The 14,729-nt window shown below is 48.8% G+C and overlaps 4 protein-coding genes across 4 annotated transcripts; 2 read left to right on the forward strand and 2 right to left on the reverse strand.

Moving 5' to 3' along the window:
- Nucleotides 1–943: 943 nt before the first annotated feature.
- Nucleotides 944–2,853, forward strand: CDV56_105093 (LysM peptidoglycan-binding domain-containing protein; the record flags this gene model as incomplete). The annotated part of the gene is made up of 7 exons (XM_026758712.1): nucleotides 944–1,199; nucleotides 1,261–1,377; nucleotides 1,443–1,896; nucleotides 1,940–2,042; nucleotides 2,111–2,327; nucleotides 2,387–2,662; nucleotides 2,723–2,853. The coding sequence occupies 7 exons, from the start codon at nucleotides 944–946 to the stop codon at nucleotides 2,851–2,853; spliced, it is 1,554 nt and encodes a 517-aa protein (XP_026613048.1).
- A 527-nt stretch (nucleotides 2,854–3,380) lies between these two features.
- CDV56_105288 (F-box protein) lies at nucleotides 3,381–5,040 on the forward strand (the record flags this gene model as incomplete). The annotated part of the gene is made up of 3 exons (XM_026758907.1): nucleotides 3,381–4,149; nucleotides 4,217–4,456; nucleotides 4,625–5,040. The coding sequence occupies 3 exons, from the start codon at nucleotides 3,381–3,383 to the stop codon at nucleotides 5,038–5,040; spliced, it is 1,425 nt and encodes a 474-aa protein (XP_026613049.1).
- A 2,796-nt stretch (nucleotides 5,041–7,836) lies between these two features.
- CDV56_105640 (FAD-dependent oxidoreductase) lies at nucleotides 7,837–10,077 on the reverse strand (the record flags this gene model as incomplete). Its single annotated transcript, XM_026759259.1, has 4 exons — nucleotides 7,837–8,499; nucleotides 8,584–8,774; nucleotides 8,839–9,470; nucleotides 9,524–10,077. 4 exons carry the CDS (start codon nucleotides 10,075–10,077, stop codon nucleotides 7,837–7,839), a joined length of 2,040 nt encoding a protein of 679 aa, XP_026613050.1.
- Nucleotides 10,078–11,538: 1,461 nt separating this feature from the next.
- On the reverse strand, nucleotides 11,539–13,264 carry CDV56_105907 (uncharacterized protein; the record flags this gene model as incomplete). The annotated part of the gene is made up of 3 exons (XM_026759526.1): nucleotides 11,539–12,208; nucleotides 12,263–12,452; nucleotides 13,225–13,264. 3 exons carry the CDS (start codon nucleotides 13,262–13,264, stop codon nucleotides 11,539–11,541), a joined length of 900 nt encoding a protein of 299 aa, XP_026613051.1.
- Between the last annotated feature and the right edge of the window lie 1,465 nt (nucleotides 13,265–14,729).

Here is a 14,729-nt window from a genome sequence, read left to right on the forward strand (position 1 = left end):
CATTAGCCGTTAGAAGAAGAAAGGCAGGAAAAGATGCGGCAGCGCTATCAGCTTTTGGTCCTGCTGAGCTTTGGGGCGCAAATATGGGCGCAACAGATGCCGCTCTTTACAGCAGATGCACTTCCGCCCCTGTCCCCGGAGTGCATTTCTGCATTGACGGCGAATTTGTCATGCACCTATCTGGAGACTGGTAATTCAATGTATCTGTTAACCACCGACATAACAATTGAGTTACTTCAAGAGATGTGTACCGACCAATGCAAGAGCTCGATTGCATCTTATCGACAAGCTGTTGAGAGTGCATGTGCCCATGACGAATACGACGATTCAGGCAACTCTACCAGTGCTGTTGGTAGTTCTGGAGTCTATCGGCCCATTGTGCTGCCAGACTACTACTTCACCAACTATAATCAGCGATGCCTTCTAGATGCTGATGGTAACTATTGCTTATTCCATTTGCAATCCACCGATAGCCAGGATGAATGTGATACGTGCGGGCTTCGAATGTTCCAAACAGAGTTGAGCAACAGCTATTTCTACAATGATGACCTGGCAGAGCAATACAGCTCATTGACTTCCAGCTGTGGGGTTTCAAATCTGGACCTCCCGACCCCTACATCTGTTGTGTTGTCGAGGTATGGTTCTTTGCTTTCCACTCCTTCTCAGACCTCAGCTCCTGTGCAGGCTTGTACTCGCATGTTCTAAATCATAAGGTCTAGCTCATCTGCGAGTACTCCTACTCCAACTGCTTGCGCGGATCGAAGTGCGACCATTCAGCCTGGTGATACCTGTGACAGTTTTGCGGCGGCAAACAATGTTAGCACCTGGCGGATGCTGATAGAAAACGGGCTCCAGGGGGGGCTGCGTGGATTTTCCCAGCAGTGGCGAGCTCTGCGTCACAGGCCACTGTCAAACCCATCTGGTCACAGCCCAAGATACATGCATGAGCCTGGCCTCTCAATATGGAATCACCATCACACAGCTCATTACCTGGAGCTCAGTTTTGAACTCTCTGTGTAGCAATTTCGACGTCGTGGTTGGTCATCAGATCTGCGTCAGTTATCCGGGCAATGCCTCTTCTGAAATCAATACCTATGCTTCGGCAAAATTCGGGGCTACGGCCAGTGTAGCAGCTCCAGTACCAACAGATGTCGTTGTTGGGACCAACGTCAATTGTGGAAAATACTATCAGGTCAAGGGTACGTCCTCCTACTTCATCTGGTCTTGATCTCTCGATTCACTACTGACGCATGCTCATAGAGAACGATTACTGCCAGGCGATTGCTATGGCGCAGGGCATTTCTCTTTCTGATTTCTACTTCCTGAATCCGGAAATTGACGGAAATTGCACTAATCTATACCTCAATTACAGCTACTGTTCGTTCAGCTCTCACCCTCTATGTACGTGGCTCGCGTTTCCAGCACTGACACTGATTCACCAGGCGTCCAACCGGTTGGGAACATTGAGACATACCCTGGGTACGCGACTACTACTACAACTGGGGCCTCGCCGACGACGACAACAGCATGGTGGGGAACTCGTGTGGCATGGGACGACTTACCTATTGCCACCAATCTCACTTCATGGGTTCCAATCGTTACTCCTACGACCGCCCCTCTGGCGAATAATACCAGACTCGATTGTGATGAGTATACTGACAATACCCTCGGGTCGGTCCCGTGTGACTGGCTAGCATTGGGTGTAGACATCGCAGACTTTGCTAGCTGGAATCCGTCAGTGGACGTGTATAACTGCTCTCTGGCCAATAATACACGACACTGCACACTCTTAGGATCCGGATACGATATCAGCAACTTGACAGTCGACCCGAACTCGTACTATGCGGACGTGCCACCCGACGCAGCAGTCAACTCGACGCACGACTGCTATACTTGGTATTACACGTCCGAAGGTCTGTTTTGTCTCGCTCTATTCTAGTGCCAGACGCATGCTCATCAATATTGGTCGTCCTGCAGCAACCTCATGTGAAGATATTCTTTCTTATGCAAATATCTCCCTAAGCGCATTCTATGCTTGGAATGTAAGTGTCTATGATGCTCCCTCCTCCAACCTGACATTCTCACTCTTTCTTTTGCTTACTTTATCCAGCCAAGTGTCAAGAGCGACTGCTCGAACATTTGGCTGGATGTTTCCTACTGTATCTCCGGCGATGGCTACGATGACACGTACTATGCTGGCAGCACTACTTCTTCAGCCTCCTCGGTTCCCACCACTACCGCTTGCGCAAGTGCCACCGTGACGGCTCCGGGGCCTACTCAGACCGGTATTCCGTGCGATTGTAATAAATATGCCCAGCAGACCGATGGTGCGTGTCCATACAACACCTATGCTCTGCTTTACTTTTCTACTCACTGCTCTCATTAGGGGTCTACTGCCAAGATATGGCGAACGAGAATGGAATCACACTGGACGAGCTCTATAGCCTGAACCCAGCTCTGAACGGGGATTGCAGTGGACTGTGGGCTGGTTATGCGTACTGTGTTGGAGTCCCAGGCGTTACCACGTCTAGCCCTGCTACAACCACGACCGAAAGCACACCCACCACCACCTCGAGTACAGCTTGTGCCACGGTGACCCCACCTGGGCCCACTCAGTCCAACATCTCCTGCACTTGTAACAAATACCTGATGCAAGCCGATGGTGAGCCCACAATTCCTTTCGTTCGACCCCAACCTTTCTAAACGAACGTGATCCATGTAGGGGTGTATTGCTACGATATGGCTGCCGAGGAAGGAATTACATTGGACCAGTTGTATGAGTGGAACCCAAGCCTGAATGGGGATTGCAGTGGACTATGGCCGGGCTATGCATACTGCGTTGGGGTTCTGTGAGGTTTCGCCTACTGCTAATCTAACCACCCTATGGCAAGGGCATAGGACATAACGCCAAGTCAAACGATTGAGATTAGTCAAGGGATGCACCTCAGCAGGTGTTGAGAACCATTAATAAAGATAAATATTAAATACAGTTCGAATCACTGTGGTAGAGCCTCTGGTGATAAAAAGCTGTACTGTTTCCCTACCCTTATAAACATAAAAATAAAGGGCCGCACTAAGGACACACTCCCCCAGCTTAACGGCACAAAATAAATAGAAATCCCCTGATTCCCCTGTATACAGGATGTAATATATAGAAGCCTTGTTTTACAGTTGAAGCAGTACCTGTACTAAGGTATTACCTTAGTTTAGCTCAGGGCCGGTGGCTCCAGTTTGTGTCTCATGTTTTATGCGCTAAACCTAATTGGTTCCCCCTTGTGTGCTTTTGTCCTCTCCTAGGTACCCTCCACTCGCCGTCGGACGTACATCAAAACTGGTCGAGTGTTAACCAGCTGCTATGAACCACTCCTCGTCCAACCGATATGGCAGCCTCACTCCCACTCGAGCTTCTGGCTGAGGTCGCAGGCTATCTCAAAAATGAAGGCACTTCGCTAGTTGCATGTACAGCCGTCTGCCGTCACTGGCAGGCTGCGTTTGAGCCGATCATCTACTCCAAATTGAATGTTTACAGTGAGGACGGCATCAACGGGGAAGGGGAGTTCCGTGGGATTAGCCTCAAACAATTCCAGGCACTCACTGCTGGGCCAGGAATCGCACGACGAGCGTGGGTTCGTCAGCTGTGGTACCATATCGTTGTCCCCTTTGCCCTCCCCGACTGGATGTCACGTAAGGAGGGCGATTATAGCGCCGATAATGCTGTTCGACGGGCAAATGACACTGCCTTTCAGTCAGCAGTCATCGATCTTTTTAAGACACTAGAGTCATGGGATAAGAGTCATCGTCTGTCTGTCTATCCGGTACTCCTAGGGCGTGAGCCAGGCCAGGAGCCGTCTACAGAAGAGGATGACGAGGCTGGACTGTATAACTGGAATACCGCAGATTTCGGCGTACGGCCTGTTCCTGTGTATCGCGCGCGATTCCATGATAATGGTGCAGCAATGCTACACGATGTTTCATGTATTGATAAACTATCGTTTCATGGCACTATAGAGTCACCACGCTATCACCAGATATGGGCTGGAGCAGCTATGCAGATTGCTCAGCACTGTCCGACACTCACAGAACTATGGTTGAACTTGGATGAGTATATCAGACCAGATCATCTGGAATACATAAAGGAACGGCGTCAAGGTATGAGGCTTTCATGTTTATCGGCACGACCCGGCATGTTTTTTCAGCTTCGCTAATCTTCTGGCAGCTGTGTCTGAAGGTCTGAAAGGCATTTCTTCCACATTAAGGGTCTTCCGGTTTGAAAATCAACATGAGAGCAATTGGAAGGAGACCATGCCCGCCTTGAATGTTCTATCTTCAAGCGTAGATTTCCTATCCATCAGCATTCGAGATCTGAGTCTTTCCCTTCGTGAGCTGACACTGGATCAAGTCCCTCTTTATTTGGATTTTCTGTGGCCTCTGGATGAGAAAGACCATTCACTACCGGGTAATACATCTTTGCACTGGCCCAATTTGGGAAATTCTGACTTTACATCAATTTGAGCCCTGGCTTCCTTCAGGTAAGAGATTTTCCACAAACATTCATATTCTTATATGGATTTGTAGATGCAACATCCCAGATACGCCTACATCGCTAACTCTCCCAATATAACAGGTGAATGGATCGTCCGCCCTACTCCAGAGGATGAAGCCATGATCGCAGCGATCGATGACTGGGAGGCAGAAATCTGCGACTGTGAAAGAGGATTCATCGAGCGACCCATCCTCGACCAAGAGCAGTTCCATCGACTATTCATCTCTTTGGGTTACGCTGCAAGGCATATGCCTCGCTTGAGGGCCATCAACTTCGATCTCAATCACACTCACAGTTTCGAATTCAGGTTCTCAAACAAGATAGGCACGATCTGCGCCGAGTGGGAGCTATGGGACCCCGATTCATATAGACCTGATGATCGGGTTGTTGCCGCCTGGGGCTTTTCCCGCAATGATCTGGTCGTCACAAGTTGGGGTTACCAGCTTGTCGCAACTGATGACACTGGCTGGCAGATGAAGGGTATATGTGATTCTTAATCACTTGAAGATCGGCATTATCGACGTACAGTCACCTGGGAGCTATTTCTGGGGCAATCAAGTCTTGCGCGGTGACTGTCGTTTCGGAGGCGAGCGTTGCCTACGCCGAAGATCTCTTCAACTTGTTCGTCGGCTCATCCTTGAGCATCTTGATGACCCCGAGCAGGCGTTTCCCTCTATTCGGAAAGACCGATGTTGCAGTAATTGCCACACTACGTACGACTTGGTGATCTTGGAGAGTTTTATGACCGGGATGGGGCGGCAGATTCCACCTACCGGTCCCATTCGGAACGTTTTGAATGACATAGAGAAGCGGACCCTCTGGAGGCCATCTAGCATGAAGGTTAGACTGAGAGACGAGCCAACATGGCATTGTGCAACATCCCAGACACATGTACTTGTAGCCAAACACTTGTAGCTACAAATCAACCTCGGATTGAATAGAAGAAGCAGCTAATCGGATAATGTGTATGAATACGTTAAGTACCGTCTATCTAGTATACCATGTTTAAAACATTCATCATAAAGCAGCTCAACGCCGATTCACATACCGCCCCAACTCAATCTCCCTATCCATCTCATCATACCTTACCACAACGCGGGTAGTCTTCCTAATCTCTCCTCGTCCCGGCGATCCTGGGTCCGCACCCTGCCCCCTCACCCTCTCCGCAACACTATCCCGCTCCTCAGCCGCAACAGTCACATCCGCCGACCCCGACCCACCCTCATCCAGCACGCTCCACCCCTCGATTTTCTTCGGGGTGGAGTCCACCGGCAAGCTGCGGTTCCCATGCGAGCCCGCCCCCGCGGAACTTGCGCAAATACCCCTGGCTTCTAAGCAAACATGCAGCTATCTGATGCAATTCCCGACATGTTCTGAAATCCTCTGTATATGACCGCTAGGGGTGTAATCTTGAGACAGTGTTGGACCAGCGAGAGCTACTGATATGTAGGGATATGTTTAGAACAGACAGTTTATCATCAATTACTGCAGTGGTAGAGTAAAGGACACCTTAAGTATAGACTATTGAACTTCGCGATAACCAACTGCTTCCTAGTACCTGAATCCTTGTACGGAAGATCTATGATGGCTTAGCCTGCACATCCTTATCTACCCTTATTCCCTTACCATCACTGTATAATGGGCAATTCACAGCTTGTCCAGAAATAAAATTTCCGCGACCAAGAGACGATGTTTGCCATGAATAACTGAGATCTTGATGCCGTCCGGAAGATCTAGCGAATGGGTTCCCCATCTTGGAACAAGTCACTCTCTCCCGTATTCTGGGGGCGTAAAGATTTGGTGCAAAACTTCATCACTAATTAACATGTTTACGAATTTGTCCGGATTGAGACAAGGCAGCCTTCGGATACAAATATATTCAAGAGAGCGTCAATATGACTTTGACAGATCGCTGAACGCCCAGAATGGCCCTATCAAACTTGACGTGACGTAGCTGAATTTTCGCTATTCGCCGGTACCAGTTCAATTTTTCCGAGAATATCGCCTGGTCATTGACATGGTTACAGGTTTCGTGGATAAAAACACTGAAGCATTGAGAGGTGCAAGGGAAGATTACAAGACCAGAAAATATTAACATGTAATATGATAATATTCAAAAACTTAAAATCAGCGATTGAGAATATTATCCTATGGAAGATATTAGAAGATGTTAATATTACCACATTCATAATATAGCATCGCACATAATGTCAGATGATGTTAATGTTATCAACTTCATAATATTACCGCACGCATATTATCAGATAATGTTGATATTCCCAGCAGATAATATTATCAACGTGATAATATTATACCCGCTCGGTGTTATCGCGGATATAGTCAGAAGTGAACTTTTGCCCTTATTGTCCTTTCCGCATGCGCAGATTATGTACTACAGTACGACGTGTAAGAAATATATGCCTGCTTAAGCAAGCCATCACACCTGGTCCTCCATAGAATCCTTCCAAAGGAAAGGACATGCGGCATCCACAGGCCAATCCTTCCACTCATTTAACTGAGCGAATATGCATGAATAATCCTTGATCCCCACATAAAGGGTCTGGATGAACCCCGTAATGAGATAACACGGATAAAAGAAAACATACATCGTATACTCCATAAAATCACCAAAAAGCAAGAGCAATACGAAGGGTACTGGGTGTGATGATCGGCAGATCAGATAGAAAGGATGAATGTAATCGATTCTTATTTGAGTCCTATCACGAGAAGAACAAAGGTGGAGAGGGAAGGGAGAAGGTGAGAGGACCGAAGGTGGTGGTGGGTGGTATGAGACCTCTACTAACCCTAGCCCTGAGCCCTGAGCCCCTTCCCTTCCTAATGCAGCTAACTACGTGCAAAGGAGACTACATCAGAGACTACAGAGTCAAGCGCGGTGTTGCGCGCAGGGTCATCACACTGGGAAAAAAAAGCACGGTTAGAGAAGCCACTGATCTGCCAAGGACGTGGGAGAGGCAATTATAGAGCGCGAAGAGGCAGGCAAAGAACGCGAAGAGGGAAAGCGCCCTAGAATAACCCCTGCAAGCGCCATTAGGAAAAATGAGAGTACGAACGGGGGGTACTGGCAGGCCTCCCCCGGTGCATCTCTGTGTGTTGCCGTAGTCTAACGGACCGTGAAAAAAAACCTCCTGGAAGGGGTGGATCCCCCCGCTTGCGTGAAGGACCAGGCAGGATGCTATTGAAAGCGCGAAGAAGCGGACGACAGGGCTCATGATTATGTCCAGACTCTGCGATAGGATGGGAGCGCGACGGTGCCCCAAGCATATCGTGACTCTCTAGATCGAGGGGCTCCGAGCTGGGTTTAAAAGTCTGAAGCCTGGAAATCGCAGCGTGACACCGAGAGTCAGGAGGCCGACCAAGGTTCCACTCGCGGCGAGCTGGAAAACCTTCTCGTCGATCAAAGCGATGGAGTCAGGCCCGTGTGTCTTTCTGCGGTGGTATAGGAGGAGCGAGAGGCTGCACTGGACGAGAGATGCAATGGTGACGAGGACTCTCCCGAGGCGCCTGATAGCTCTTTCCCCCAACTCATTGCCACTCTCTCTAATTTGTCCTGATTCTAACTCTGATTGTGACCCTGGCCCTGGCTCTGTTGATGGGTCCTCAAATTTGGCGATTAGCGACTTCACAGGACAGATCAGGTCTGTTTCGATGTTTGGGTATCTCCGGTCCTTGATGCAAACGAGCGGGATGCGCAGGATGAGCGTCGCAGCTGCGATCACATGCTGGGCGATGAAACCCAGGGGTGCGCAGATATAGAAGATTGGTCTAAGGCTTAGGAGGTATTCACCGCGGAGGTTGAGGAGGTGGAAGAAGGCGCCTATTGTTGTGAAGTGGACCACAAAGAGCTTAACGAGCAACTGAGTTGCGACTGTGGACCCAACATCGCTTAGCACCTTTCCCTTTCGCATGCGAATGATAAGAGATTCCTTGAATTTGGGCTCTCAAGGGTTCAATGCGCCCTTTGACTTAAAAGATGAATGCGCATCTTTCAAGGAATCTCGTATATCAGTGTTTCGCTTAACCTCATTAAATTCTTCAGCAGTGAAGATTCGCCATCGATAATAGCCATGGACTCGGGTGAGATTCTTATTTTGATTGTTCCAGGGTCGAAACCTTTGCTGCTTGTATGCTTCATACGCCCAGTCCTTGTTCATCGCGGACTCTACACCCTCTTTCACGTCCCAGCCATAGAGTCGCTCATTTAAGCTGCCCACTAGTTTTCTGGCTGTCAAATCTTCTGTCAGCATTAGCTGCATACTGATAAATACGTCACTCACTTATATTTGGGAAGCTATTGATTGCCTGAAACAGAGCGTATCTAATATACGTCGCCAACGGCTGCGTTTTGAGCATGCGTTTATCAAGAGCGCTACCCAGAGCAGCAATTCTCTCAACTCGTCTGTGACGCATATCATAGTATGTTGACAAAGTTCGCTCAATGGTAGTTGACAATGAATCGCTATTCACATCATCAGCACGAAACTTTCGAATCATATTCCTTAGAAGCAAGACGAGGGTTTGCGCGTCTTCCAAACTCTGCGACGCCCCTTGCCCCGTGATAGGTGACATGGCATGGGCTGAGTCTCCAACCAAAACAATTCTATTTGCCCCCCACATCGGTAACTTTGGGAGAGTTTTGATGCCATATACGTGACTTGGCTCCGCTTCAGCGATGATCTTCCCGATCAAGGGGTCCTCGCAGTTTCTCTGGCTAGCAAGCTGGGTTTTAGGATTACCGTGGAAGGGCTGTCTTCCGGGAAAAATAGACAACCAAGTTAACATGTGTCGGCTGCCTGTAGAGTAACAGAAAAGGCCGCCCTTGCCAATCGTGAAGACCATGGCATCCTTCCTCTCGTCTCGTCCTGGAAATGATTCAAGATCCATGCACCCGCCAGCCCATGCGTGGCCACTGGTCAACGTCAGTCTAGGAGATGCCTCCGTCTTCTTCTATGCCATGCCTACCTGTACCGCGGACAGAATTTTTCGGTTCCGAGCAGGTGCCTCCTTACGACACTGTTTATGCCATCCGCTCCGATGACTAGATCCGCCTCGTCTTCGCCAAACTCACCTAATTTTACAACGGCTTTCCCAGTCTCCCAACTATGTCTGATGACTGTGACCTCGCGATACGTGACGACATCCCCTGCTTCCGCCATCAAGGCTTTCCACAGAGCGTCTCGACCAATAGAAATGCAAAACTCGTCTTCGCGTCGTCCCGTTCGTATTTTCCCCAGTGGCACTCCATTTGCATCTTGAAACAGGAAGTATTTGCATATGGAACCCTCGCGGAGAACTCTGTCCGTTAACCTGGGCCCTAAGTCTCTAAGCACACGTAAGCCGTTGGCAGAGACTCCCAAGACTGCCCCCTGTCCGCTCGATGTTGTATGAGAGTGTTCATAATGGGGAGTTTGAGGCTTCTCGTAGACCCGTACTTCGTTTGCAAATGGAAAATATTTCTTGAGAAATAAGTAAGTAGCGAGACCGGAGATGCCGGCACCCACGATAATGATCTTCATCTCGGTCAGTATGGAAATGGCGCTGATGGATCATGCCTGAGTATCCCGAGGATACTGGTTTATAAGCATGATAACTTCTGAAGGTGCCACGCTTCTGAACCAGGCCGCATAAACCGTGGCTTCTTTCCAACCGCTATCATTTTCTCTGGCGATCGAGCCAGAATTTGAGAAAGATAGGGCGGCTGGAGTGGTAAGTGAGCCAACTGAAGCAGAAAGAGGAGCTCATTGGCTCTGTGCACGCAAAGTCGTGTGCTTTCTTGGAAACTCATGATGCTGCCGCCCACAGTCTGGTCAATGCATGCTAGTGGTCAGCAGAGGTACCTCAGTCCGCAGAAGGTACTCTATATCACTGTCGTTATACTGGTTTCGTTGTAATCTTGCAGAATGAATATAATTCCCGCAACATCCTAGCACTAGTCCTGTTGACATTACTATTCAGAAAAGCCAGCAAATGATGAGGAGCGAAGACGCTTGACATAGGTGCACGGCAGCTTAGGATTCGGATTCGGATTCGGATTTACTCATACTCCGTCCCAGCCACTCATGAAACCGTGGCTATGCGGGAACTGCTCCACTGCCTACTTGGCGGCTTCGCAGTTGGCTTCGCTTATTATGTACATATTTCTGCCTTCAATATACACTTAAGTTGAGGGCCTGGCTCCGCCCAAGCCTGTGTCTGGGGGTTCCCCAGGCCCTCTCTTGACCCTTCACTGCTTTGTGCGCAGAGCTCTTCGATGAAAAGATGAGTCCAAAGGAACCTGTTTCAGTCAGCCTGTCAGTTGCCATTTCATGATCTCTAATTAGCAAATTGTCACTAACATCCCTTTAGATCCTTCTTGTAGAGCTTTGGATATCGGCATGATGAGCTTCGGATCCCCTAGCTTCAGCTGCTCCTCTTCCAGGCAGCGACCCAGAATCATGGTGATATAGTGATCCATGTCTGACTTAACTTTCCTCTCAGTCACTTGGATCCTATACTTGGGTGTAATCACTCTCCATAGCTCTTTTTCAAGCTCGGGGCGGCCCGCACAGAGAATTTTGATGTCACTAATATGCTTGTCGCAGAGTTAAGCCAGGCTCCGCGCCACCATTTGAATATCGCCCCTATCACATTCATCGAGACCATCGAGAACTAGATAGTACGTCTTGCCAACCTGAAGGTGAGACAATAAGAAATCAATGACCTTAGCTGTGTCGAGGTCACGACTATCCTTGTCTATGGCGCGTAGACTTTCATGTTCGGCATTCTCGATCTGGGAATCTAATATTTGGCGAGTGAGACTTCCCAGAATGCTCCTTGCTGACAGGGTTGGCGCATCGTCGGCGCGACAGAAGTAATAGGATAATGTCGTTGGTTTTGCGTGACGCATGCAGTTGGGCTACTATATTAGACATGAGCACTGTCTTACCCACACCCATTGTGCCTGAACACCAGAGGATGGCAGTATCCCGGTCGTCCTTCTACTGATGAAAAAGGGATTCCTGCTGCAGCCACTCGGCTGTGGAGGGAACACGTTGTTGCATAGCCTGCTTCCATAGCTTAACATGGTTGACGGACGAAAGATTATCTCTAATGCTAGATTTCAACTTTGCAGCTTCTCTTTCCATCTGAATGATTCGCAACTGTTTTGCTTCAGCATGCTCCTTTTCGGTCTCTTTTTGGAACTTCAACGTCAACCGCCGGAATGCTGTGTTGTCCTGGCTTTCGTGCTCCAGTAACTTTCTTGCTTCCTCAAGAGTCTGCTTTGAGGCAAGTGATATTTGCAACTGTATATCCTTCGCGGCTTGGTCTACTTCATTTAGCGAAGATTTGAACTCGGACTTGAAGGGAACAAAGATGGCTGTTAATGTTTGTGTAATAGCAGTCCGCTGTGAGACTTCAATGATCTTGATGCACAGCTTCACAATGATGGCATAGTAATCGCATAACGCGCGTTGGAGCCCGACGCAGCCGGGATAGAGTTGACCAAATTTCTGATACGTCGGACACGACTTTCCGATTGCCATGATCATGCTGGTGACCTTGTCGAAGTAAGACGCGACATTGCTAGCCGTCAATATGGCCATCTTCACGCCTCCCCAAATTAGGGCGGCGAGTGTAGGATTGGAGCTAACAAATGTATCCACGACGCTGCTAAACTGTTATGTTGCCTCCAGAAAGGTGCACAAGCGTGGCGCGACACACCTCCTGTTCGTACTGTTGTTGTTGTTGGCATCGATGTCTGCAACGAAAGCAATGATGCTCGCAGCATCTGGTTTCGTAGTATTGGCGTGATACTGTCTCTTTTGCTCCTCCGTCAGGATATCTTCAAAACTCAGCAACGCTGCCTTAAGGGATATTGTCGGATCCGCAGCCCGAATATCCGTAAGATGGTCTTCCAAGAGCCATCACGGACTCTGCATCTGATCCGACGTCGAAGACGGAGTTTGGTAGATGGTGAGAAGAGATCTAAGCAGTGCAAAGGTTGAGGTGAATGAGGCTGATCACTTTCCCAGCCGAAGGAGAAGTGTCTAAGCCACACTGACGTGGCAGCATTTGGATGAACCTGAACAGAGACCACTCCAAAGTCAAATGAGGGCATTTAATTGTAGTTGCCTGATGGTACTAGACAAGTTGCAAAGCATTTTGATGAAAACCATTTATAACTGGAAATACTGTAACCCTTAAAGAAGCACCGTCTAGACATCATATTTTAATATAGCCATTAATCTGCCCTGTTCTTGAGGGTGGTACTCCAGTATACTTGGATTGAACCAGAACTCCTGCCCGGATACCGCTCCGAGAATAACCTTGTTACCTCCGACCAAGTTCGTTTCTCGTCCCTTCTCAGCTTCAGCAGAAGTTTCGCCTCTTCGGCTGACCATGGCATGCCCTTCCTCGAGCTCCCCTGGGCCTCATTGCAATCACGCTGAGTTCGTTTGCCCTCATGCGGGTGAGTCAATCGACTTGTTGATCGCACATTCCTGTCTGGAGGTAGTGCACCTTCAAACAGCCAAGAAAGGAACTGCAAATGTTCATCAAGCGGTAGAGACAGGAAATTGGAACAAAACGCGGTGAAGGAATTTTCCCTTGCAGGTGATGTAGTATAACCTCGAAGCCGTTTAGGAGACCGTCCTTCCGGGTGTCGTGCCTTTCGCTTGCGGTACCTAGACTGCCCACCGCTGTGGGAGCTATTGCTAGGATCATTGGTGCAAGACCTGGTGGTTTCAGTGTTGTGACAGGAGGGGTGTAATTGTTGATGATGCGTGATTTGAGAGTAGTCATTTATTTGAGGACTACTATCTTGACCCCTAAGCCGTTCGCTGGAGAGTTGGTGATGATCAGGCGCGTCATTCGCGTCACGGAGAATGGGTGGAGGTTCAGGATATGGACAAATTGTCCCTGGAATAAAAAGATTGTCGCCTTGTTGAGCAGGTTGGTGTAGGACTCTAGCCTCCCAGGGGCCATTGTCGCTGAGAATAACAGGGTTAATGGAATGTTGTCCTGTACATCTGCCAGACTGAATAGTTCTTTCAGACTATCATCTGAGCTAGATATACTGGGCGACAATGGGTCACCTGCTGCGGCGTCTCCCGGAAAGAAGGGAGGTTCAATCGGAATGTCGGGGATATCTTGGAAATCGCGGAGTGGAACTAGTTCCGAGCTTGCAGTTCGATGCTCTGGAGCATGTGGAGATGTAGTACCCGCCTTGAGGTCCTCTGAATGTGACGTATTGCTTGGTGGAATAGATAGCTTCCGCGGTTGAGATTTAGGGCTCAATGGTGTGCATGATTGGGTGTTTGTACTGTGATGCACGCAAACTTGCGCCGGTGGCCGCGCAGGGAGTCGATGCCTGGGAATTGACATAGTGTGTGCGAGGGAATCATGACGAGGCTTGGGGTGAAGGGGCTTATTGGCCATATGGGTATGTGAATTGAGGGATTTGTGCAGTGTAACTGATTTAGTGCTAGGGGGCGTCCACGGCTTGAAATTATCGATATGAAATGGAGGGAACATATTGCATGAACTGAATTCTTCAGGGGTATATTTCGGCAGGGAGGTGATTGGAGACGGGAACGGGAGCAGAAAGGGAGAAGGATCATGGAGTAGGTTGTGAGAAAACCGAGAATCTTCCACTTTTACAGGGATGATTGGCCTCCTTATACTTGCTTTCAGAGCGTCCACACCAAAATTTCGCCCTTCTCATCAGAGGTAACGAGGCGAAATCATCCTGTACTCAAATCTCACTCGAGGCTGCTGACGTGTCCATCCTTATCTGAAAGCGTTAATTGAAAGATGAAGTCCAGTACCCTGCACTAATTGTATCCAGTTATTTCAGCTCCGAGTCTCACATTATCAAACATACTATTGCTCTAATGTAACTGTCTGGCAGATCCGCAGACGTACACCAAAAGGAAAGATATGCGGTAATTTCGCTATTGGTTGGTAAACAAGGCGAGGACACGGAAGGAATTGAGCTCGGTGGGTCAAAGGATGGTCCTAGAAGGGAGGAAATGCAACCCCAGATTCCTAAGCCCAGCTGACACCCTGGCTTCAGGATGCAAGCCATCCTTGGTAGCTGAATGACGAGGAGGTTGGGACTTTTCTGCAAACAGAATCTCAGAGCTCTGCGGGGGAAGCGATCACAGAGTAGACGCAAGAGACCAGAGCA

The sequence above is a fragment of the Aspergillus thermomutatus genome (assembly GCF_002237265.1).
Source record: "Aspergillus thermomutatus strain HMR AF 39 chromosome Unknown NODE_143, whole genome shotgun sequence".
NCBI classification, from domain to species: domain Eukaryota; kingdom Fungi; phylum Ascomycota; class Eurotiomycetes; order Eurotiales; family Aspergillaceae; genus Aspergillus; species Aspergillus thermomutatus.